At 30.9% G+C, this 27,666-nt stretch overlaps 1 protein-coding gene across 1 annotated transcript; it reads left to right on the top strand.

The window, feature by feature from the left end:
- The first annotated feature begins 71 nt into the window (after positions 1-71).
- Positions 72-26,818, top strand: LOC107455914 (uncharacterized). The gene is made up of 7 exons (XM_043047646.3): positions 72-242; positions 2,038-2,160; positions 12,060-12,127; positions 15,424-15,593; positions 18,933-19,101; positions 22,528-22,619; positions 26,584-26,818. Exons 2-7 carry the CDS (start codon positions 2,042-2,044, stop codon positions 26,740-26,742), a joined length of 777 nt encoding a protein of 258 aa, XP_042903580.2. The 5' UTR covers positions 72-242; positions 2,038-2,041; the 3' UTR covers positions 26,743-26,818.
- Positions 26,819-27,666: the final 848 nt, after the last annotated feature.

Here is a 27,666-nt window from a genome sequence, read left to right as displayed (position 1 = left end):
CAATCGTTGTTATCAAGACAAACAATTCGCCGTAAATTTTCAAATCTCCTATCATTCGCGTAAACCTTCATCTGGCCTTATGCCTCACGATTTTATTACGGTACGACCTTCATTATATTGTATCTTACATTTTTTGCAGTAACTCTCTTTACAAGTTGAGCTTATTCAACAGAAGCATTTTAGTATGAATTTGATCGTATTCGAAATAGGTTTTACTAAGTATTAACCATATGAATATACAGGTAAGTGCTAGATATATGTGAATTTGTTTTTCAATTTGCTTTAATTTAATTTTTTTATATTATTATTTCTTTTTAATTTCTAAATACCGCTACTTTATTTCTTTGTGTGTAATATGCATCATATGTATAGACAGGCGACTAAAAGGGTAAAAAGTGGTAGAAACACTATTCAGTTTTGTTTGTTTATTATCCCTTTAATAATTTAATCGTAACTGCTACTATGACTTACATTTCAAGTTATTCATATTCAAAGCAAATTCTTCTCATATGTGATGGTTATCTTAGCATCAGGTCTGATCGGACTACCTACAAAAAACCGTGTGGAGGCTTTCAGTTATAGGAGGCGTTGGATGAGCTGGCACGTATACAGAGATGTCAACTGCTCCGGAAATGCCAAAATAATTTAAAAAACTGTAAATAACTACAAACTAAAATTTACAGATATTTGGATAATTAGCTCACTTTTTAAAAGCTTCAACATGCCGTAACTATCTTCTTCTTCAGTTATGTTAACTGGGCCGCGCTGCGTCCCCCTACCCTTCCATTGTGAATTATTTAGCATTGTATGGTAACTATAAGGGGGATTTTTTTGAATTTTTTGAAGTTTCAATGCGTCAAAACGTTATAATATTGTTACTGCTAAGAAAATTCTTTCGCAACGGCCATACAAGTTAGCTGATATGTAAGTATATTTCTTTCAATTTACTATTGCCCAGCAGTGGACTGATTGTAAAGACACGGTTCCCAGTAGAACACCAAAGTCAAGCATCACTAGCTGTGGTCAATAAGCGGGTGGGTGACCACCTTGATCAGCCTTCGTTGGGACCGAGAGTGCACGGCATCGGTTCTCGTGAAACTGTTCAACCGTAAAGTTTTCGACTTCGCGTGCAGGTCGTCGGCCTACCAACGCGGGGGAGCCTCCACACGGTATTTAATAAGTAGTCAGCGCAAACTATTTAAAAGTGAACCAGTTGTGGGCATGAAATCAAATTCTATTTTGAAAGTAATACAGAAAAAGTTAGCATATAGATTTGAGGATTGAATCCTTGGTGGTAGACAAGTAAATAACGCAAACCAATCATATTCATAAATTTCAAAAAAAAAAAATTTAAACGTATATTTGCCATTATATTTTGTATATTTAGTCAACTATGGCATCTCCGTTACTGTCGATAAATGTCTATAAGACAACAATCTTATTTCTGTGATCATAATGAGATTTATTGCTAACACTGCCGTCACCTCCTATATCAGAAAGCCTCCACACGGTTTTTTATAAATAGTCTGAGGAGACTATTTAAAAAGTGAACCAGTGGTGCGTATGAAACCAAATCATCTCAATTTAAAAGGAACGAAAATGTCTGAGAGAAATTTATCATATATATTTGAAAATTGATCTGTAGTGGTAGACAAGTAAATAACGCAAACCAATCATATTCATAAATTTGAAGAAAAAAAATTTAGACGTATATTTGCTATCACTTTCTTATTTATACTAGATATTCTATTAAATGGCTCTTTCGTTAACTAGTTTACTTTCATGGTTGTCTGATCAGACTACCTATAGGAAACCGTGAGGAGACTTTCAGTCATAGGAGGCGTTGCATGAGCCCTATTCTGTGTATTTAATTTAAGAGTAATTTTTGTTATCATCTACATCTTATACAATCTGCACACTTCGTGGCACGTTGTATCGTTTAGTGGCTTCACTTCAGTGAAACAGGCTGTCGTAATGAAAGTGTTAATTAACTATGAAATCATACTACTTCTAATAAACCAATATATTGTGTTACAGGTGCATGGCTAATTGCGGTGATTTAATATTAATTGCCCTGTGCTGCCAAATTTTTGGAATAACCATTCCTTATTTAATTGCCCTTTATCAGAATACATTTAGCCCACCTCTTCCATTCATTAGGTAAGTGAAAAAAGTTTTATTGTTTCTTTGAATGTTTGCTGAATTAAAAATGGAAATAACAATGTATTGAACGTGTATGTGTTGCATGCTCAAAGAATGTTCTGTTGGTTTCAGATTGTTTCACCTAATCATTCAAAACTATAAAACAATTTGAATAAATAAACCAAAATTAATTTAATGCAAATTTATACTAATGAAAGATTTTATGTCAAAAATTATTTACATTAAAATATTTATTAAAAAGAAGAAAGAAAAAATGCATGACAGGACAAGCAAATTCAAAAACTTGAAAAAAGCAATCTAGATGCTTGTATGGAAAAGCAAATTCCTAGACTTAAAAAAATCTGCATGCTTTTTATGACGGAATGAAAAATATTTTTATTGATCATCTGTTTATTTGTTTTAATATCATTTATTTTATGTCAAAAGTATTTATGCACCGAAAACAAAGCCTAACATCATATAGAACTTTGTGGCATAAAGCAAATAGGATCAACCGAGCTTATCCGAAGATTTTCGGATATGCTTAGTTTACCCTCAAAGCATTTTCACAGTTAGATTCACTTAAGAATAGGATCTTTTTCAAAAATCCAGAAAGTGGTAGCAAGATCGTTTCATTATCAGGGTTTTTGTGCCCCTAAAAAAAGCTGATAGTAAAACCATTTCATATTTAACTTGCTTTCGATCGAAACTGTCTCTACTAAAACTGATTAAAATTTATATCCTCTATACAAGACTCCTTGTTTTGTTGGGAAGATGCACTTCCAGGGCTGCAAAAAAAATATAATACATGCTTAACAGGACAAGCAAATTCAAAGACTTAACAGAATTTGTTTGCGTCTTATGACAGAATTAGTCCTAGTCCTAGTGTTTAGATTTTACTGGGCACCTGGGCCGCGAAGCGGCCCCTATCCCATTCATCTGGAATTTTTGAACAGTTTTGGTTGAGCAATGAGGTAAGCAGGCAATGGAGTTGCTTTTATGAATGTTTCAAGCTCTTTGCTTGAATAACTAAAAAGGAATCAAAAATAAATTGAGCAGCTTGCTCTAAACTGTGTTTGTTTGATTTTGGAGTTGTTAAGAATTGTATCAGCATGAGTAAACGTTATTTTCAGAAAGGTTGATGAAATTATTTGTTTTGATAGTTATGATATGAGGCGTCGGAGGTGAAATGTGCAGCTATTGGTCTGTAGTCTTTATCTTTGATATAATTTTCAAATTTAAAGATTTCATTAAAATTTGCTGTTTTACATTCTATGGCTTTATCGAAAAAATCTGCGTTTAGCTTGTATATATGCTGTGATAGAGTTGGTATTTTTTGGTCTGCATGTATATTGGTATTCCGGATGAACCATCTTGCACAGGTTATTTTTCTAAGGATCTTGTTTTGGCATTGGTTTAATTTCTTCAGTAGATGTTGAGGTATCGTTGTCCTGGCAGGTGAGGCATAGGTAAGTATTGGGCGGATCATTGCTGTATATAGTAGCTTCTTTAGTTTAAGTGACATATTCTGATTATATATTAATGGTTGTATGGCTATTATTGCTGCATTTGCTTTGTCTATTGTGCTTTTGATGTGATCATTCCAGGTGAGTTTGCTATTGATTATAAGGCCAAGATAAGTTGCTTTTTTAACTATTGGTATTGGTATGTTGAACATTTTTGGTTGAAGTTGTGGAAGTATTTTAATTCTTCTTTCTTGTATAATTAATATTTGTGATTTTCCAGCATTTACTGCAGTTTTCCATTTTAAGCACCAGTCTTCTATTTCGTCTATATGGTCTTGTAGTTTTTGAAGAGCATGATTTGGGTTTCTGGATTTAATAATAATACCGGTATCGTCTGCGTAATAGGCTGTTATGCTGTTATAATCGGCTTTGTTTATAGGAAAATCATAAGTGTATAATATGTATAATATCGGTCCCAGAATGCTGCCCTGTGGTACTCCGGCTGTGATGTTTCTCTTTGTGGATTTTTTGTGTTTGAAGGTGATTTGAAATGTTCTATTAGAAAGATAGCAGGATAGAAGTTTGATTATGCCGGGTAGAAAATTCAGCTGTATGAGTTTATATATTGTACCAGTGTGCCATACTTTATCAAATGCTTTGGATATGTCGATCATCAGGAAGGCTATTGTTTCTTTATTTATGATTGCTCTGCCAGTATAGTCTATTATTCGGAGTAACTGTTTGGTGGTATCTAGTTTTTGTCGGAATCCATACTGTTCGTCGGGGAGGACTGTAAGAAGTGGTTTTATTCTATTGTAGATGATTTTTTCGTATATTTTTCCAAGTATGTTAAGTAGACTGATTGGGCGATAACTCTCAGGGCAGCTTGGGTTCTTATTTTTCTTGAGAAATAGAATGACTGATGCGTTTTTCCAGATTTGTGGGTACTGACAGAATTAAAAATATTTTTTAATCATTTGCTTATTTCTTCAGTGGTGTTAAAGTGGTAGTTTATTAATTGAGATTTTTGGTTTAATAAATTTAATTTAGTAGATTTTTATCCACCACTATTTCTAAATAATTCGTAGGATTATATAATTCCCCACTTTATATTGCAAAATTTATGTAGCAGTTATTTACCGTTTTTTAAATTATTTTGGCGTCTCCGGAGCAATTGGCATCGCTGCACTTAGAAAGCAATGTAATTATATACTATAAGAAAAAATATGAGATATATGTATATGAAATAATCTAGTATTTCATTTTTCAATACTCGAACTAAGCAACAGAAACCTTCAAAATCTGGCACTCTGGCATCAACTGACATTCTGCGTTTGTTCTTTCTATTATTACTTATCGGCAACAGTTGTTTATCGCTTGTTTCATTTAAGATAACGATATCGGATAACGGATCGAAGTACATTCCTATTTATTATTGACGTGATGTTTGCATGTTTACTCGAAATTTTGTCTAAATTATGATTGCGTCAAATTGACGAGTATCCGTAGAGATAGGTATACCACATAGAGAATTTCAACGCTTTTGAAGAAAATAGATTTCAATATATATTTACCTCGATCAATGGATAAAAGTCATTACAAGAGATAAAAGAAAAATTCAAACGGAATTTGTAATTTTCCCTACAAAACTCGAAATGCGTCAAAATGACGCCTCCCGTAAGCCTAGTGTTAAAGTCAAAAATATTTAAGCACCGAAAACAAAGCCTAGCATGATATAGAACTTTGTGGCATAAAAAATGAGGATCAACAGGGCTTATCCGAAGATTTTCGGATAAGCTTAGTTAACCCTCAAAACATTTTGACAGTTCGATTCACTTAAGAATAGGATCTTTTCTCAGAAATGTAAAAATTGGTAACAAGATCGTTTCATTATCAGGATTTTTGTGACCCTAAAAAAAGCTGATAACAAAACCATTTCATATTTAGCTTGCTTTCGTCGGGAACTTTTTCTACTAAGACAGATTAAAATTTATATCCTATATGCAAAACTCTTTTCTTTTTTGAAAAGAGGCACTCACTTCCAGAGCTGCCAAAAAAAATTCTACATGTTTGACAGGACAAGAAAATTCCAATTTTAAAAGATTTGCATTCTTTTTATGGCAGATTATAGAAAATTTTTAAATCATTCGTTTATTTATTTCAATATTATGTATTTTAAGTCAAAAATAATTATGCACCGAAAACAAGGTATAACATCATGCATCATGTAGAATTTTGCGGCATAAAGCAAAGAGGATCAGCAGAGCTTATTCGAAGATTTTCGGATATGCTTAGTGAACCCTCAAATTTTTCACAGTTGTATTCACTTAAGAATAGGATATTTCTTTCAAAAATGTAAGAAGTAATAGCAGAGATCATTTCAGATCAGGGTTTTTTCCCCTAAAAATAAAAACTTATAGCAAAACCATTTCCTGTTTAGCTTGTTTTCGAGAGGAATTAAGATCTTTTTCTTCTAAGACTGATTAAAATTTATATCCTATATATCTTTCCATGTTTGGAAAGAGGCACTTCCAGAGCTGCAAAAAATTCTACATGCTTAACAGGACAAGCCAATTACAAGCCTTATAAAATTTGCATGCAGTTTATGGCGGAATAAAAAAAATTTAATCATTTGTTTGAATATCATTTAAAGTCAAAAAGGCTTATGCACCGAAAACAAAGTCTAAACATCATGTAGAACTTTACAACATAAGAAAAGGAGAATCAACAAAACTTTTACGACGATTTTCGGATATGCTTAATTAACCCTCACTCCTTTTACTCAGTTGATTTACTTAAGAATAGGTTCTTTTCTTAAACATGTAAAAAGTGTGAAAACCCATTGTCGGTTTTTTTTTGTCCCTTAACCCGTTTTGTCCCGAATTTATATTTCGAAATGATACAAAAAGTGGTTTGATGGAAAAAGTGGTAAAATATATTATCGAAATTAATTGGTTTTTCTGCAGTTAGAGCATTCAAAAAGTCTTTGATAGATCAAAAAGTATTTGCTCCTAATAATTCTAGATCTAATCAGAAATAACTGAATCATTGTGTTATCTGAGAATCTCTTAATTCCCCCAGATAAATGAAAACACTGAAAAAAGATTCCCACCACAATGAATGTCTTTGAAAAAAGGAACTGTCCTAAATATAAGACGCTGGGCGTTAACCCCTTGACGGTCAGGGAAATGAGCAGTTTTCGTTTCATTAATTCGCGCAGTATTACGAGTAAACAGTAGTCGAAAGTGGCAGCTATTTTTCACCGCAGTTCTACCGAAAATGTCCCCCTTCTCTGGCGATGCCAACTGCTCCGCTTTCTGGAATTGTTATAATTTCGTTGAAGATGTACAGTTACGCCTACTTTTTAATAGAGTAACCAGTAGACTGTTGCTTTAACGTTGCATTTTATATGATACTTCTAGTTTTTGATATTTAGTGGTGAAAAAATTACTTAAAAGGAAAAATACTAAACTGAAAGTAACTTGACTTTCGCTATCACTGGGAAATACTATTTTACAAAACGGAGCAAGTTGGCTTCTCTGGATGCGGTAGATAGCTCGCCTCACGCGTTTAAAAATTTCTCAAAGTATTCGTAGTACATAAATAACAGTTTTTACGTACTTTTCGTTTTTAACATAGTCAATGCAGAATAATTACGGCGAACGAGCTCAGCTCGTCAGCGCACATTGGGGAAAAATTTCACTACCCGAGTAGTGCTCGTTACTAAACATTACGGTAGAAATCTTGCTCCCGAGTGGAACTCGTTTGCGCGCATTATGAGGCACGATTCGATTGCGAGCTGAACTCGTTCATAACCGTCAATGGTTAATAGAAAAATGCGCTGATAGCAAAACCTTTTCATATCTACAGAGATGACAACTTGCTGCGGACAGTAAATATATATTTTAAAGTGGTAGTTTATCAATTGTTAATTCTTGGTTTAATAAATTCAATTCAGTAGATTTTTATCCACCACTATTTCTAAGTAATTCGTAGGCTTATGTAATTCACCACTTTATAGTACTTACGTCATGCTATACCTTTTAAAAAGCAAGCAAAACTAGTCGAATATTTGCAAAATTTACTTGTAGTTATTCGCCGTTTCTTTAATTTTTTGTCTTGTCCAGAGCAGTTGGCATCTCCCTACCTGCCAACTTTTAATCCCTTCCATTATGATTTTTCCCAGTGGCATGGAAAAGGAATTAAAATTTCAATTTTAAGCAAAAAAATGCGTTGTATTTGAAAAAGCTTAAGCTGATGACCATGCTAATACATACCTCCAACTTATGAGGATTTTGAAAATAATTATTTCTAGTGGTAGCGAACCAAAGTAAAAGTTTTTAAAGCAAATGGATCTCTCATAAAACTTTTATCAGAACTTAAGAATCTGGCCTGCACTTTTATAAGTAATAGTGGACAAGTTAAGCTAATATTAATTTTTTTTTAATATTACGACATTAATTTTGCTACCGTCTGAAAAGAAGATTTCTGAAACTACGGAAATTCCGTAGCAGTTGGAGGGTATGCTAATACATATTAATATATATGCTTAGTTTTTTTAAGAGTAGTGGTGATCAAAATAATTTAAAAATTAAGTTTATAAAAGTAAAGAAAATATATACTTACTACCACTTTAAATATAGAAAAAAATTTTTACACCAAACGCGTAAAAGTTGGCAGGTATGCATCTCTGTATCTAGGTTGTTTTCGATAGGAACTAAGAAACCTTTCTGTTAAGACTTATTAAAATTTATATCCTACATAAGAGACTCGTTCCTTTTTTGAACAGAGGCACTTCTGAGCTGAACTTGTTAAGCTAGCTAGACACCTGGGCCGCGAAGCCTCCCCTATCCCATCCATTGTAAATTATTTAGCATTGTGTGAGTTCTTTGAGGTCAGCAGGCAGTGTGGTAGCTATGAGGGGGATTCAAGCACCTTGCTTGAATAAATAAAAATTATGAAAATAAAGCAAAGCAGCTTGCCTTAACACGTTCACGCCGGGGTGATCCACCGGTGGGTCACGCTAGATTGTCTCATCTTGGCAGCGCACCGGAGTAAAAACTGGTAACAATAAATTTCATTTTTTAGTTTTTTTCCAGCAATAATAGAAATCCATAACTACCAATTGTTTTTAACGGATGCAATTTTTATATTGAATTGCTTCTTCGCCGTTATAAATTTCCTTACAATGAATTGTTATTGTTGAGAATAGATTAACTCCTCCCGAATATTATCTAATATTGAAATAGTTCTTCTGCCAGTATTTTCTCTTTTCCCGTACCAGTACTTTCACTTTTCCCGGCGTGAACGTGTTAAACTATGTGTGGCTGTAGAACTGGATGCAAGTTGATGGTCTACGAGGAGAACCGCTTGATAGATATTGATAGATTCTTTCTATATTGTTGTTGTTGAATCTGATGATATAGGTGGATCTGTGATTAAGAAATTTGTTGAGACTTCTATTTATTTTGATAATTGTGATATGAGGCGCCGGATGTAAAGTGAGCGGCTATTGGTCTGAATTTTGTATCTTTTTTGTAGTTTTAGAAGTTGAATATTTGGTTGAAGTTAGCTGTATTGTATTTTACAGCCTTGTCAAAGAAATCTGCATTTAATTTGTGATTATAGGTGATAAGGGTGGGATCTTGAGGTCTTTATGAATATTTGTATTTCTGATGAGCCATCTGGCACAGGTGATTTTTCTCAGTATCTTGTTCTGACATTGGTTGAGCTTTTTCTTCAGGAATTCTGGTATGGTTGTCCAGGCAGGTGAAGCATAAGTGAGAATTGGTCTAATCATCGAAGTATATAGCAATTTTCCTAGTTTTAGTGATATATTCTGGTTGTAGATGAGTAGTTGGATTATTATTGTTGCTGAACAGAGGAACTTCCAAAGCTGCAAACTTTTTCGGCTTTGTGGGAAAATTTCTTCTAGTGGTACCTAAGATAATGCTTTCAGGTATTACTTGCCCAGTCACGGTTTGATGAAATGGGTGTTCATAAACTGGAATGATCAAAATTCTATACAATTCTTTGGAATGAACACAGATGTCCTAACTTCAACTTTTGCGGACCCCTTACAGTCAATTCGTACTGCCACCTAAAATATTGGACCGGGATAGCCTGTTTGGTGCGGTGTTGGGCCCATGTCCAAGAGGTCCTCTCTGGCCGAAGATTACAGTGTACAAAATGGTGACTGAAGCTCTAATTTTGTTGGGGTCACATAGCCCACCAGGTTCCTAGAATAAATCAATACTTCTGGGGAAGCCGTGGTAGCTCAGACGATTGATAAAGAGCCTTCTAATTAGGTGAACCGGGTGCGAATTCCAGCAATGACTGGTTGATACGAATTCCGCACCTAGCTCACACTGACCACAGTGCTAACGTAAAATATCATCAGTGGTAGACGAATCATGGGTTAGAGTCACCTTGTCGTCAGGCTAACAGTAGGAGAATTTCGTGGTTTTCCTCTCCAATTTTTTTTTTTAATTCACTAGTAATATATTGAGTTGTCCGGAAAGTTCATGCCGTAATTTATTTTTAAATAAAAATTGCATTTGCTCCTTATCATATTTCCCTTACTTGCAAATAGAAATTTAGTCATTCATATATCTGCCAACTCTTCTGATTTTCCGTAAGATTTTCTTTTCATGTTTAAAGTGGTAGAGAAACTTATGTCATTCCATGAATCTTATTGATTTGTAATAACAATTATAAATGAGTTTGACTTCCACTAGATATGAATAATTACAACAAATAAATAAAAGCTTTTACGACAGCTAATGTCAATCTGATCAAATTATAAATATTTCTAGCGGTAGCAATTTTAACGGTAGTAAGATTTTTTTCAGTAATTATTTTACTACCATTTTAAAAATCCATACTAAGAAGGAGTCAAAGATGGCAGATATGCGATTCGGTGTCAGTGGAAGAAAGAGAAAAAATTTGCAATAAGCGCACTATTTCAAATGCAAAAAAAATTATATATTTTTATGCAACAGCATAGCATCAAAACATGCTGAATTTTAAATTGTTCTGAGCTAGTGAAATTAAATATTGAGTCAGATTATTTTACTCACATCGGAATATGTTACTGAATGTTGGAGTAAGTGGTAGTTTTTAATATTTCGCAAAGATTTTGGACATTCACTGAAGAATATAATTTGTTGGATTTTAAAATTAGTCCGAGCACGGGAAATTAAGCAAAATATTTTGCTCACATCGGAATATTTTATTGAATATTCGGAGTAAGTTGTAAGTTTAAACATTCTCCGAATTTTTCGGACATTTGCTAAATTTGGCCTTTCACAGCGATATATAGTTTGTTCACCAGGAGTTGGCACTTGACTCCGCCTTCATCACGTGGTATCGGATGATACTATTTCGCTATTTTGGGGAGAAGGATGTGAACAAGGCTGCTATTTGGCGATCGTATGACAAAAATATTTATTTCGCAATCTTCATGTGCATATTTTGAACATGTGAATTTTATTTCACAAACTTGTTGATATTTCTCTTTTTTTATTGAATAGTTTGTTCTTCTTGAGATATTTTGCTGGGAAAAAGTTTTTAAACATGAATTAGCTAGAATAACGAAAGGTATAATAGCTGATGATAAAGCGAAGTAAGTGACTGAAAAAGAATTCACTGTTTGTGTTTGGCCATCACTTTCTACATCAGAAAGCCTCTAGACGGTTTCTTATAAGTAGTCTGGGCAGACTATTTAAAAAGTTTGAGCGCATGACACCAAATTCTATTTTAAAAGTGATTGAGAGGAATTTGTCATCTATATTTGAGAATTGAATCGGTAGTGGTAGACAAGTAAATAAGACAAACTAATCATATTCAAAAATTAAACAAATTTTTAGACATGTATTTACTACCACTTTCTTATTTTTACTCGATTTTCCATTAAAGGGCTCTTTCGTAACCTGGTTTGCTTTCATAGTGGTCTGATCGGACTACTAATAAAAAACCGTGTGGAGGCTTTGCGTGCATTAGAGGTTATCTCGATTTCAAGTCGGGGAAATGTTTTTCCTCTAACTCCCCCTCGCAGAAATGAACTCTGTGTCCAAGGAGGTGGAGCCAAGTGCCAACTCCTGGTGAACGAACTATAGTAAGTTTAAATATTCTCCAAATTTTTCGGACATTTGCTAAATTTGGCCTTTCACAGCGATATACACGCTGTATTCAAAATGAAAGAAATTTCCTCTTTCACTTTTGCTAGTTTTGGAACTAAATATATGTCGCTTGAATTATTGCTATGGCCTGGTAATTAAAAAAAATAATATTTTTCCAAATTATTAGTCTTCACTATCTTCATAGTATGTTTTGTTAGGATCACCTTTCAATTATTTGCATAAACTTTCCTGTCTGCCTAATGAAAGACACCAAATCAATTTTATCCAAAGCTTTCCATAATGATAACTCAAAATATGATTTTTCTTATAGTCAAGCTGTTGCCAGCAGCTCCGTATCTGGAGTATTTACTTGCTTAATGCTTTTGAGTTGTTTCCCTGGTAAGTGTGTCTACTTATAATCTATCTTTTGTATTTTCTCCACAATGAAGTTAATTTGAATAAGTTTAGATTTAAGGATATGCAGGGATTTCCACGAGCAAGTAAAAGTTTGAAATTCAATTAAAAGCTCTTTATTATGTCTTTAATTATTCAATAGTAACTATCACTATGACTTCTTACATTTCATATTTATATTCAAAGCAAATACATTCTTTGCTTTTACTTTCAATCGTAAATTGGAAAAAAATATGCTATCTAAAGTTGCTAATTTTAACTTCTTTTAACACGTTCACGCCGGGGTGACCCACCGGTGGGTCACGCTAGATTGTCTCATCTTGGCAGCGCACCGGAGTAAAAACTGGTAACAATAAATTTCATTTTTTAGTTTTTTTCCAGCAATAATAGAAATCCATAACTACCAATTGTTTTTAACGGATGCAATTTTTATATTGAATTGCTTCTTCGCCGTGATAAATTTCCTTACAGTGAATTGTTATTGTTGAGAATAGATTAATTCCTCCCGAATATTATCTAATATTGAAATAGTTCTTCGACCAGTTTTTTCTCTTTTCCCGTACCAGTATTTTCACTTTTCCCGGCGTGAACGTGTTAATAAAATTTTGATTTTATTAGTCAGCACTTTTTGAATTTTTAGTGCCCATAGCAATCTTGTATATGCATATAATTACCTTTTCAGGTTTCAGTATAACCTTCAAGTTTATTTGACTATTTAGTGTGATCGTAAATTTTATGATTTGACATTTTATTATTGTTTTTATAAATTTAATGTTCAATGACTTTGTTCACTACTACGTACAAACAGCTCAAACACATATATCAGACTGATTAATTGTGCAGTTTTCAAATGTGAGCAAATTGAAACAAATTAAGTTAATCTTAAATTTTTGTTTGGCTTCCACTTTAGATATTCTAGGAACCTGGGTTCTATGAGATTTTCAGAAATTTTTAAGGGCTTTAATTTTAAGACATTTATGTTTAGATTTTCAGGCAAGTTTGCCAAATGTTTGAAAAACTTTCAATGAAAAACTAAACAATAATTTGCTGTCAATTAAAAAATATTCAGGATTAAGTAAAACTTTAAAGTAAACATATATATTTATGAACTAATAATTTAAACTTATCAGCCTTGGCTTCAAACTTGGTTCGTATGGTGCATTAAAAATTTAAAAAGTAGTTACAATTTTATTTTATATAAGTTGAACATTCACTATTATTTTTTTCACTTACAAAATAACGTAATTGAATTATGCGATTTTATGCACTTCAAATTATTGAAAATTTTTAATGACTACGAATGTACTGACATTGCATATTTTGACATAAATATTTTACCATTTTCTATAATTGTTATGCACCAGCGTAACCCTCTCAAAATATGACCATTGTTGATAATCTTAGAAGGTTTCCCACAGACCTTAAACCCTTAACGCAGTTTCTTTGAAAAAAAACGGCTAAAAAAAAACATTTTTTTATGTTAAAAAAACACACTTTAGAACAGCATACCTGCCAACTTTTAATCCTTTCGAGGATGACTTTCCGCAGTTGCAGTAGAATGGAATTTAAATTACAATTTTAGGCAGAAACATACACATTATTTCGATAAAAGCTTATGTAGTCTACCACCATACCCTCCAACTGCTACGGAATTTCCGTAGTTTCAGAAATCTTCTTTTCAGACGGTAGCAAAATTAATGTCTTAATATTTAAAAAAAATTAATTTTAGCGTAACTTGTCCACTATTACTTATAAAAGTGCAGGCCATATGGCTAGATTCTTAAGTTCTGATAAAAGTTTTATGAGAGATCCATTTGCTTTAAAAATTTCTACTTTGGTTCGCTACCACTAGAAAGAATTATTTTCAAAATCCTCATAAGTTGGAGGGTATGTCTACCACGATAGTATTGCATATTATTATATACGCTTAATTTATTTAAAAATACTGGTTGTTAAAAAGAATATAAATTAAGTTTATAAATGCGAAGAATATACAAAAAGCAAACATGCGTAAAAGTTGGCAGGTATGGAACAGTGTCTTTTCTTTTAGTGGACTTCTTTGATATACTGCGCTTTTGTTCCATGGAAAAAGGCTATATTCAGAGATGCCAACTGCTCCGGACACGCCAAAATAATTTTTAAAAAACTGTAAATAACTACAAAGTAAATTTTGAAACTATTTGACTATTTATGCTTGCTTTTTAAAAGGTACAGCATGACCTAAATACTATAAAGTGGGGAATTATATAAGCCTAAGAATTTTGAAATAGTGGTGGATAAAAATCTACTAAATTGAATTTATTGAACCAAGAATCACAATTGTTAAACTACCACTTTAAAATATATATTTGCTGTCAGGAGCAAGTTGGTATCTCTATATATTTAATTCTTGAATAAATAAGTGTCATAGCTTGCAATCCTATGTAAATGATAAATATCAATAAAACGATTTTTTTTCTTACCTCTCACATTGTTATTTGCAATTCTCGATTATATTAGAGTGTGAAAAATTATAGCAGCATAATATACAACGGCACTCGAATTATCTCGAGTGTGCAGTGCACAGTTTGACCTGTTTAGCTCGCTCGAATTAACTCGAGAGCACAAGTTAAGGGGTTAATTTTCAAAAGAGATTAAAATATATTTTAAAATATTATAATTTTAAAGTACAGTCCTTTTCAAAAATCTGAGCACACCCCTGGTTATCCAGAAATTTCAGAGGACACTGTATCATTCAAAATTAGATTTATTGGTCTCATTTTAAAAATAATAATTGTTAATGTAAAGGATTAAAAAAATAAGTATTTTATTTTTATTTATACATAATCATTGATGAAATTCGCGTTCATCAGGAAACCCATCCTTGGTTTTGATAAGAACTTTTCCTGATCAATTTTGCCAAAGTTCGATTATGTGACCCCAGCAACTTTGAAGAGCTCACCACAGGTCTTCTGTGTTGAATAGCATCTGCTCACGCACATCCTTGTCTAGTTCATCCCACAAAAGTTCGATCAGATCTGGAGTCTGTGGTGGCTACCCCGATTGAAACCAAAAAATTAAAATTTAGGACTCTCTGCCATTGTGCTTTTGCCCATTTCTTTTTTAAATTTTTGCCCAAGAGAACTTTTTTATTACAGCTCAAAAAATTGGATTCTTTACTGCAAACTCGAAATGGCAACCGATCTTCTGTTTGGAAATTTCTTGAAAAACATGACTGTGCTCACACTTGTGCTTTTGACAAGGACTGTAAATAAATACCTATATCTTCTACAATCTTTCAGGTTCCTTACTTAGTTTAGCTTTGTACGAAGTTCATATTAAAGAAGAAAACAAGTTCAAGAAATTTGTCTCAATTGTATCATCGTGTTCTTGTTTAAGTTACTTTTTAAGTTATATTTTGATATGTGCCTATCCTTTTAAGATTACGCAGCATTCAAACAAGTACGAATGGGTAAGTATGAAATTAAAATATTGTCTACATAAAGAGTTAATCAAATCTACAATGGTTAAATTCAAAGTCTTTTTGTTCTCTTTTTTCTATTTATCTACAATTTTTTTTTAAATGAGTGAGTTAATTTTTGTATCTTTTATCACGTTGAGCGTTGCGTCAGCCATCGGTGGCTGACACTTTCCATTTAGGACCCGTCAGAAACCAGTGGCTGACACTGAAATTACATTTAGACCGCGTCAACCACCGGTGGCTGACGCTAACCTTTCACATAGGCCGCGGAAAGCAGCTGGCTGGTAGCGTATAACATGATATAGAACTATAAAATTTACACTCTTTTAATGAATTGCAGAAAATGTATTCAAAATTTGCTTAATTATTGTGATTCTTGGTTTAATAAATTCAATTTAGTAGATTTTTATCCACCACTATTTTTGAACAATTCGTAGGCTTATATAATTCACCACTTTTGTCAAATATGTTACGATAAACCATCTAAAAAAATAGCAAATTTAGTTTGTAGTTATTTACAGTGGCCAGAAGGGCGAGTCATGTAAAATTAGCGTGGCGCTCAACGTGTTAACGGAACATCGCTGTTTGTATCCTAGATATAATATAAATAATGTAACATGCACAGATATATTTTCCTACGAAAAATAATGTGTAGAGATTTTCACAACTATTTAAATATATTAATATTTGATTGACTTTTATCACAACTTTTGAAAACATTTAAGGCCCTTAAATCCCTGTATATGTACGGGTTTGTGTACTCACTGCAAATTATGTCTTATAATGCCTAGACAAGACATATAGAAGAAGAGATAGCAAAAAGTTGATTATGGCAGATTAAAGAGGCATCCTGGTTTATGGTAGGCTTGAATCCTTCCATAACCCGGGATGCACAAAGTTGATAAAGGCAGATTAAAGAGGCATCCTGGTTTATGGTAGGCTTAAATCCTACCAAAACCCGGGATGCACAAAGTTGATAAAGGCAGATTAAAGAGGCATCCTGGGTTACGGTAGGCTTGAATCCTACCAAAGCCCGGGATGAGCAGTATCGAGCTAAGCCTACGCATTACATATGCTTCTTAACTTTTACATTTTATTTATTTCATAAATTTATAATTATTTTTATTTGTTCCAAATCCCGCTCTAATTCAATTAAATAAAATAAACTACGTCATTTTTATTTTATTTTATTTTATAAAAATTATTAATTCTAGCTATTAATAATTAATAGCTATTCTTTTCTTTTAACAATAAATGTAACCTATAACTTTTTATTCAATACAAACTTTATAGCTAGTTATAATTTAATGTCGTGACTAAATGAATATCGAAATCCATTTTTAATCGTACTTTCTTTAAGCTGCTTTATTTTTTTAACCACAGAAATGTTTTGGTTACATGGTTATATTAAATTCTAACGGTCTTTTGGTGATTGATGTGTAAGCCAGATTTTGATTTTAAAAATGTTGGAAGGCTTTGGATTTCCCTTTGCCCACTGAGGGCCAGAAGACCATGATCTTTGGCCAAAAGTCTAAAATTAAATTTTCAACAAAAATATGCGTAGGCAGTTTTAATATAGCCAAAATTAAGCATTCATAATCATTCCAAACATTATAGTTTACTTTTTGAACCGACGAGAGTACAATGTAATGAAAAATATGTTTACAAAGTTTTTTTTTAAATGCAACTTTTAAATTTTTATTTCAGAAATATGTATAGGAATTTCACCTTACTGTTACATTTTCATCAGAGTAATTAGTCTGAAATTATAGTACAATTTTTCAATTTGTTGGATTCGTTAATACTCTTGACAAACTTATAGTTTATATCTTATCATTTGACATTTTACAATGTTTGAATGACTTTCGAAACTTAGTTCCAAAAAGTTCCACGAGGTAATTAGCTAAACTTCTTTTTGCTATCTTCTTTGATGTTTCTTCTTTCGAAAAAACCTGCCCCATTTTGCCCATATAGCAAAGGTGGACTAAATATACCGAAAAACAAAAATTTTGTTTCTTTTTCATGTTTTTGCGCTTTTTTGTAATATTACTTCGGAATTATAATTTGCTTTTTATATCTAATGTAAAATTACGAAAATTATTATATTTTCATTGCTATATTTAATTATTTAAACGTACTTATTTTTTTTTTATTTTTGCTCGCCATATTTCAGCAGACATTTTGTTTTTAGGGTATTTTTAGTGTATTTTAAAATTTCAACTATGGATTCAATTTACCTGCACATAGAAACATTTAAATAAAAAAAAATAAAAAAACTTTGAAACAAATTTCAAGGAAATACTAATTTCGGCCACGAAACCTTGGATGTTGACCCACTGCGTGGCCTTGCAGTCCAACCGTTGAAAATGTGAAAAAGTATTTAAAAAAATAATATCGTTTGATCTGTCTAAAGTGAAAAGGTAGTGAAAAGTTACTACTGATAAAAATGTCTAGTGAAAAGGTACTACTGATGAAAATGTGAAGATGCTCATACTCGAGTTGTCAAATTTAAAGTTATGAAGAATAATTATTAGGAAAGTGTTTCCTTGTGATGGCACCATCAATGGAAGTTTTCCTTTTACTCAAATAGAGATGGAAAAAATTATAATAACTTTTTATTTTATTTGCAACTAAAGAGGACTGGTACATCCGACTATCGACATGGCTCAACAATTTTATGCAGGTTGCATATGTTCATGTAATAATAAATAAATAAAATAAGCATATGCGGGCATGTGTGCTTGTAATATGAATGGATTTTAAACACTTATTAAGTTGAAGAAAAGACAGCACAGACTATAGGCGGATTATCACAAATATATATTCAATATACATCCAAATACAACAAACAAACAAACAAATATATATATATATATATATATATATATATATATATATATATATATATATATATATATATATATATATATATATATATATATATATATATATATATATATATATATATATATATATATATATATATATATATAAAATATATATATATATATATTTTATATATAACTCTTTCGCTACAAACCATTTACCCGATTGAAGAGACCGCTCAACCATGGAATTTCACGTCCGATACGTATTGGTTTTTTGCAAAGTCGAAAAATTTTTCTACAATGAAAGAAACCGTAGTAATTACATATATGAAAGCATAAATATCTGCCACAGAAATAAATTCATAGAAAATAATTTAGCTACTGTTCCCCCCTGAAAATCACCATACTGTTGTCTGACCTAGAGTTACCATATAATAACGATCGTTTGAAGTATATTATTTATTCTATGCAGTTTAAAGAGCATTTCTATGTGTTCTTCTAGGTGTTTGCAATACTAATAGGACACATGTCTGGAGCGCTATTGGCTTTAAGTAGTTGCATTATTTTCGTCATATCTCAAGCTATACTTTATTGGGATGTAAAAGGATCTAAAAAAACACTTCTAAATCGCCAGAGCCTAGCATTCTTTGTTTTACCAACATGCTTGTTAGGTAAGGAGACGAGGTTTGTTCCTACAGTAATGTGCTGGTAGCATACATACAGGGATTGGTTAAAAATATGGAAACATTTCTATTCTACCTCTATGTAAAGATTTTTTCCTTTTTGCAGCACATGCATACCTGCCAACTTTTACGCATTTGGCGTAAAATTTTATTTTCATGTTTTAAGTGGTAGTAAATATATACTATTTTTACTTTTATAAACTTAATTTTTAAATTATTTTGATCACCACTATTCTTAAAATAATTAAGCATATATATATTGATATGTCTTTCCATCATAGTTGTTAGCTTAACCGTTTTCAAATACAACGTATTTTTTGCTTAAAATTGAATTTTTAATTCCATTTTAATACCACTGGGAAAAATCATAATGGAAGGGATTAAAAATTGGCAGGTATGCACATGTTATGAAAGATTTCTCGTGTCGAGTTGGCGCGATTTGAAAGATCGTGCTTGAAGCTTTCAGAAAGGGTGTCTTTTATACCCATACAAAATTTGCATCGGCCAAAATGAGAATAGAAGTATAAAGCTTCCTTTCCCTTTCCGTACAACAACAATTAAAAAAATACTCTAATCCTAAAGGAAGATTTAACCCTTTCGGGCCGACTGTCACAAATACGTGACAGCATAAAACCGTTTCAATTAGGGTAAAAATATAAAACTGGTAATCAAAGTATTTCTTTAGCAGTTTATTTGTGGGCGGGGTTATAATTGTCCGATTTATTTAATTCACCATTACTTTAGTTCAAATAAAATTATTTAGTTATACTTTGAATTAGCATTGATCATTATATGATTAAACTAACAATAATTAAAGTAACAGCAAAGTAAGTCTGTCAAAATTAGCAACGACTACATTTAAGTTACCGTTTTTTATTTAATTACAACTTGATGCTGATTTTGCACGAAAGCTTTTCTGAATCACCTGTCCCCAAGGGGTTAAAGGTTGCTGATAATAACAATAAAAGGAAGTTAATTACTTCCTCTCCTCATTTTGGTTGTTGCCCATTTTGCATAGGTAAAAATGACACATTTCTAAAAGCTAAAAATATGATCTTTCAAATTGTGCCAACAGTTTTGCCATATAAAATTTTCCAAGGCATTTGCTGCTTTATATAGTTTGTATAGAAGTGTTTCCATCTTGTTGTCTAACCCCCTACCTGTAACATATATATATATATATATATATATATATATATATATATATATATATATATATATATATATATATATATATATATATATATATATATATATATATATATATATATTATATATATAAATTGAATTATATATATAGATATATTAAATTTTTTTTACTTCTAATAACAGAAATTTTGAAATTTTTGTTATTGTGATTGTATAATTTTTTTTACTGCATTTCCTTTGTTTTGAATTTTTTGCGGTATTTATATTAGATAGCTTTTTAATTATTGTGGTTAAGAGAGGCCTTTAAATTGCAACTCTCATTTTGGTCGATGCAAGCCTTGCATGGGTAAATAGGACACCATTTCTAAAAGCTTCATACATGATCTGTCACATTGTGCCAACGGTTTGGTCATGTAAAACCTGCCAAAATATTTGCTGATAAAAGAATAGAGTTACATAGAATAAGTGTAGGAGTGCTTCTATATTTTTTTCCATCACCTTTACATTTTGATAGGGCAAAGATTTCTAATATGAGACACTCTTTATAGTTACATACTTACACTTATTTTCAAAATCATTATTGTTTTATCAAATATACTTGTGACTGGTGCATACCTGCCAACTTTTAACCCTTTCGCGCCGACTGTCACAAATACGTGACAGCATGAAACCGTATCAGTCAGGGTAAAAATATAAAACTGGTAATCAAAGTATTTCTTTAGCTGTTCATTTGTGGGAGGAGTTATAATTGATTGATTTTTTTAATTCACCATTACTTTGTTCAAAATAAAACTATTTAGTTATACTTTGAATTCACATTGATTATATATATGATTAAACTAACAATAATTAAAGTAAAACCGAAGTAAGTCAGTCAAATCAGCAACGACTACATTTAAGTTACCGTTTTTTATTTAATTACAACTTGATTCTGATTTTGTACGAATGCTTTTCTGAATCACCCGTCCCCAAGGGGTTAATCCCTTCCATTATGATTTTTCCCAGTGGTATTGAAATGGAATTAAAATTTCAATTTTAAGCAAAGAAATACGTTGTATTTGAAAAAGCTTAAGATGACAACCATGGGAGTAACACATATTAATATATATGCCTAATTTTTTTAAGAATAGTGGTGATCAAAATCATTTAAAAATTAAGTTTATTAAAGTAAAGAAAATATGTATTTACTACCACTTTAAATATAAAAATAAAATTTTACGCCAAATGCGTAAAAGTTGGCAGGTATGCTGGTGTAAATCATCAGAAAATGGCCACATTTTCAAAATTTGAATGCACTCAAGTCTGCAAAATCTAGAAAAGGTATTCTAATATGAGATAGTTAAAGTGATATTAATTAACATTATAAATACATAAGCATAATAAATGAGTTAGCTACTATTGCTATAATTTTGAACCATGATTTTTTTCTGAGGCAATTCTTTGTTAAAAAAAATATTTAAAACATGAAAAAGTAATTACTCTCATTTGATGAAAAATTAATGAAATTCAATGAAAAACACTCATTAAAGGAAATTTTTTCAAACACTATGCATGTTCGCACCAATCAGCCTATAGAAAACTTCAGTTTTCTCACGGGTCGTCTTTACTCCATCTTCGCATAACTTTTAGATTATTTTTGGTTCAGTCTCTTTCAACTACAACAGGGGCACATTTCCTGTATTGTGCAAAATACGCAATGTCTTTAAGGTTTTAAAAGGAACAATCACAAACCACAAAAATATAATGAAATAAAAATTCATAATAAAATAGAAGTATTTTAATTTTGAAAAAGTTGAGCCAAGACTGAAGAAATCAAAGCGGTTTTCCGATTTACCTAATTTCAAATGCTTTTTTTCTCGAAAAAATTGTTTACAGTTGGCCAATCTCGAAAAAAAAAAACTTTTACCAATCGACTTAAAATTTGAACTATATATTTGAAACTACATTCTTTGCTGGTATACGAAGATTTTCTTTTAATTTTTATTACCCATATATTTCTTATAAACAATATTTTATTCGTTTTTTCAGAGAATTTTTCATTACAAAAAAAGTACCATTCTTTTCAAAAACAGTATGTCAAAAAGAAACTCCGTTTAATATAATTATAAGAAAATTGTTTCTTCAGATGTGTTTTGAAATTGAATAAAGTTGTAAAGAACCACATCATTTAGGTGCTGGTGTTTAATTTTACCTTAATATTGTAAATAATGTACATATTTAGCCAAAAAAGTAGAATATTAATTTTTCATTAATTCAATTCTTTAGGGGTATCGGCACTTATTACAGTAGGCATAGAAGAACTCTGTAACAATGATGGTCGACTTATGGAAGACATTAATTATCAATTGCCTACAAAGGTAAACTCATGTAATCTAACTAACTTAACTTATTCTCCCACGATTCTGTGTACAGAGCCTCAAAAAACGGCTCATCCTGAATAACTTTTGATCTAATGATCGGATTTTCACGTTCTAGGACTCAATCTTAATGGCTCAAAGGGGGAGCTTCAAATATGCTAATCAAATCAACTAATCCAGATGATATTTAAAGTTATGAAATTAGACGCAAAAATGCTCTTTCTCTTACTCAACATACCCTGTTTTCAATTGATTTAGATTTCTGATCCCCAAAATATAGGGGATAGTCGCAATCTGGGAAATATGGTCCCCATAGTTTGGTCAGGAAAGCGATCCAAAGTTTGTACCCCTTCATGTTAAATTTACTTTTTGCTTATTTCACCATATCTCGGGAAATTTTTAAGCAAATTGAAGCATTTTTGCACTAAATTGTAAAATTCGCTTATCCAAAAATAATTCCATGCAAAAAATAAATATAGTAAATATTTCTTCTTATTTTTTTTTATAAAATAACAGTCAAAAAAATTTAATTATAAGGAATACAATTTTTACATCATTTTAAAGTATCCAGCTTTATATGGCAGAGTACAAAATTAGAGGGGAATCAGATAAATAGTTCCTGAGAAATCAAATTGTAAATATACCACATTTTTAAAATTCCACTTCTCAGGAACTATTCAACCTTTTTCGCCCAAATTTTGCATTTTGCCGTGTAAGTTAGCATACTTTTAAATGATGTAAAAAATTGTATACCTCAAAATTCAAAATGTTTTCGACTAATATTTTATTAAGTAATAAAAAAAAATATATAAATATTAACTAAAATTTATTTTTTGCATGAAATTATCTTTGGATAAAAGAATTTTTCAATTGTTTGTGAAAATCTTTCAATTCGCTTGAAAGAATTTTCCAGATATGGTGAAATACGCAAAAAATAAAATTAGCATTAAGGGGTCCAAACTTTGGATCGTTGTCCTGAAAAAAAACTATAGGTACCATATTTCCCTGACTGCAGTATCTTAGAGGGTCAGAAATCTGAATCAGTTGAAAAGAAGGCATTGTTTATTTAGAAAAAATACGTTTTTGTGTCTGGTTTCGTACCTTAAGATATCGTGTGTTCTAATTAATTAGCATATTTAACGTCACCCTCTCGAACCATTAAAAATGAGGCCTAGAACGTGCAGATCCGATCATTAGATCAAAAGTTATTCAGGGTGGTCCGTTTTTTTAGGGCTGTTTTACGAAGACTTTGTTATCGCGTGAAGTGATGCTTTTTTGTGAATAATATGCTACTTTCATTACTGATTTGAGTTTGCTACAGCAGAGATGCCAACTTGCTCCGGACAGCAAATATATATTTTAAAGTGGTAGTTTATCAATTGTGATTCTTGGTTTAATAAATTCAATTCAGTAGATTTTTATCCACCACTATTTCTTAATAATTCGTAGGCTTATATAATTCATCACTCTATAGTACTTATGTCGTGCTATACCTTTAAAAAGCAAGCAAAAATAGTCGAATATTTACAAAATTTACTTTGTAGATATCTACCGTTTTTTTTTTTAATTATTTTGGCTTGTCCGGAGCCGTTGACATCTCTGCTACAGTTACTCATTACTGTTAGATCAAGTTCAGCCTATCTTTAACCAGCAATCTCTGTCTTTATTTTGAAAATGGCACGAAACGTCAATATGAAGAAAGGTTTAAGTTTTGTGAAAATGAAAAGCATTTGTGGTCCAATTTTTTAATATTTAAAAACTTTCTCGAATGCTACATTATCTCGTTTCATAATTTCTTTTAAAAAATGTTAATAAAACATTGATTTTGATAATTTTCATCTAGCTTGAAAAATGTCACCAAATTGGAACTTTTAAAAATAGTTTAATAATTTTTAAAATATCTTACTTATCTTTCCGTTCCAAGAGCCGGATATATCTTCACAGCACGATGGCATTCACAGTTTAAAATTATAACTTTTGCTTCAAGTGTAAGGCACTTAAGCTGTGACTTCTTTATCTTCTTTGGTGAAAGAACTTTCAAAAACTATGTTAAAGCTATTTCTGGAGAAAACCACTTTAAAGAAGTAAAATAGAATTCATTTCACTTTTTGAGAAAGTTCATAATTTTTATTGATTCTGTTCCTTACAAGTATACTGTTATAAAACTGCAATAAAATGCATGATTGATATATTTTCTAAAGATCACTGCTTGAACTTGATTTAAATGAAAGTGATTTCAGGGTTCATACGCACTTGGAAAAAATGAAAATCTGGTTTCCATTTTGTGATAAAGCTGAAAGTTTTTTAATATTAGCTTCCACTATCGAATTTAAATTTCATATCCTCCACCTTTGGATCTACATTTACTTAGAGAAGATAATATATGCTGGTAGATACATACATAAAAAAAATTTTTAAAAAATCTATTTTTATATTACTATAAAGATGCCAACTTGCTGCTCTAGGTAAAAAGTATTTTTTAGTGCAAGCGAAATAAAAGTTATTTTTATGTTATTATTTTTTAGTTTAAGTAATTTAACCACTACATATCAAAAATCCAAAGTATCACTTGAAATGGTATTTTATTACAATTATCTTAAGGAGACACTTTTCAAGAGTGGGCGCAATTATCTCTATTCTACAAGTTTTACTATTTTTTTTCGTTACCAATTTATTAAAGTTTTTGCCGAAAGCACGCATCCCTGTTACTTCCATTTTGTTTCGCTGCGTATGAACTCTGTTATTAGGTTTAGAAAACGAATTTTTTTATAATTGTTTCATAAACAAAACCAAATATTCCCATATAGTGCCACAGTAAACTGATCGTAAGTCACAGTTCCCAGTAGAACATCGAAGTAAAGCATCACTTGCTGCGGTCCTTGTGAGGGTGGGTGACTACTTTGATCAGGCTATGAAAGGACTGAGGGTGTGTGGTATTGGTCTTCATTTAACTACTATTCCACTGTAAAGAGCTCGACATCGTGTGAAGGTCTTCGGCCTACCAAAGCAGAAAAGCGATCCCCTCTGTAGAGGATCAAAATTGTGATGGCATGAGTTCAGATCATCCTCAGGGATGTTTTCCAAACCGTTGTCAATAGTCCATTGTCCCATCCCAAATATTTAATTTTAAATTTTTCAATTTTAAATAATTATATTAATAATAGATTAATTATTTTTTGTAAAATAATAAATCTAAACAATAAACAACAAAATTAACATATAACAAAACAAAACAAATTAACATAACCAAAATTAACATAAAATGTGAAAAATAATAGAAAATATAAAGAGTAATATTTTGTATTATTTTTCACATTTTCATAAAGAGAAAAAAATTGTTTGAAAAGAAGAGAAGAAAAAATGCTCCTGATAACAATGTAAATCAATTACATTTTAGGGATCATAAATATCAGGCATATGCTGAAATTCAGCGCTGCATATTATTGTTTAATAAAAAATAATAAATGGTGTTACACAATCGATTTTAATTTTAAATAATTCGTGTTTTGAACATTTGTTTGTTTTTATTTAAGTTCAGCCCTGTGTATATAATAACGCATGTTATAGAAACAAAACCATATTTTTAGAAAAAAATTTAAATTCAAAATTTTTAAATTTTAATAATTCCATTTTCAATATATTTGTATTTTTTTGTAAAATAATAAATCAAATTAATAAATAATGGAATAATAGATAATTTGTAAATAATATGTTTGTTATTATGTTTTTTGCAATTTTATAAAATTTTATATAAATAAACAGCGACGTTTAAAAAGATGAGAAGAAAAATTTTTCCTGATAACGATTCAAATCATTTACAATTTACCGTTCATAAATACCAGGCATATACTGAAATTTAGCACTGCATATTATTTTTTATATAGACAAAATATTAAATGTGTTTCTTAACGATTTTAAATTTTAATTAATTCGTGTTTTGAATATTTGTTTGTTTTTGTTTCAGTTCAGCACTGCGTATGTAATAACCACTGTTTGTGAATGGATATTGTTAATATGTATGTGGTGTTCTCTAGTGTTGCTGTATGAAGAAATGAATGAAAAGGACATTAGTATTCTAGTCAAAAGTAAATCTAATGTTAAAAGAAAAACACTTGTTAAATAAGTAGTCTATAAGTAAATTTTGTTTAAGATTTTATATTGTACAAATTTTAATTGTTTTAGTCTTTTAATAAAATGTAAATATTAGTTTGCAGTTATATTCATTTGACAATTAACATCTGAAAAACTTGTTTAAAGCTTCTTAGGTATTAGACAACATTAAAAACTTTAAAATATTATTATACACCGAAGAGCCATTACATTATGACGGCCCTGCTAATACCATGTAGGACTACCTTTAGCCCTCAAAACTACTATCATCCGCCGCGGCATTGATTCCACTATGAGCTGATAGGTAGTCTGAGGTGTCTGGTACCAAGCACTCACCAACTGGTCCTACAATTTCCTCACATTGCGAGGGGGTAGCGTGGCAGCACGAATTTGGTTTTCCAAGTAAGGCCACAAATGCTCTATTGGATTAAAGTCAGGTGAATTTGGGGGCCAAGACATGACTTGAAAGCCACTGGAATGTTCTTCGAAGCAATCAATGTGAATAAAACAATCGTTCAAAATGAAGAATAAAACAAAGAAAAATTATAGACATATGAAAAAAAGGGGGTGGGAAATAATAAGTAAAAGAACAACAAACAAAATTTTATTTAAAAAAAAAAAAAAAAGTTACTTACTGTTTTTCTTAACTTTCTTAGTGTTTTCTTGTATTTATTTATTTATTATATATATATATATATATATATATATATATATATATATATATATATATATATATATATATATATATATATATATATATATATATATATATATATATATATATATATATATATATATATATATATATATATATATATATATATATATATATATATATATATATATATATATATATATATATATATATATATATATATATATATATATATATATATATATATATATATATATATATACAGAGTTGCCAAAGACTCCG

This window comes from Parasteatoda tepidariorum, chromosome 12 (genome assembly GCF_982258835.1).
Source record: "Parasteatoda tepidariorum strain Cologne lab strain chromosome 12, Ptep-v5.0, whole genome shotgun sequence".
Taxonomy (NCBI): Eukaryota; Metazoa; Arthropoda; class Arachnida; order Araneae; family Theridiidae; genus Parasteatoda; species Parasteatoda tepidariorum.
Note: the sequence above shows the minus strand (reverse complement) of the source record. Positions and strands in the feature narration are given on the sequence as shown.

Bases quoted from the DNA above. Each gene is read 5' to 3' on its own strand.
- LOC107455914 (XM_043047646.3), top strand. From the start codon at position 2,042: ATGGCTAATTGCGGTGATTTAATATTAATTGCCCTGTGCTGCCAAATT. The intron at 15,594-18,932 runs GTAAGTATGAAA...GTGTTCTTCTAG, and splicing joins ATTCAAACAAGTACGAATGG to GTGTTTGCAATACTAATAGG. The intron at 22,620-26,583 runs GTAAACTCATGT...TTTTTGTTTCAG, and splicing joins ATTATCAATTGCCTACAAAG to TTCAGCACTGCGTATGTAAT.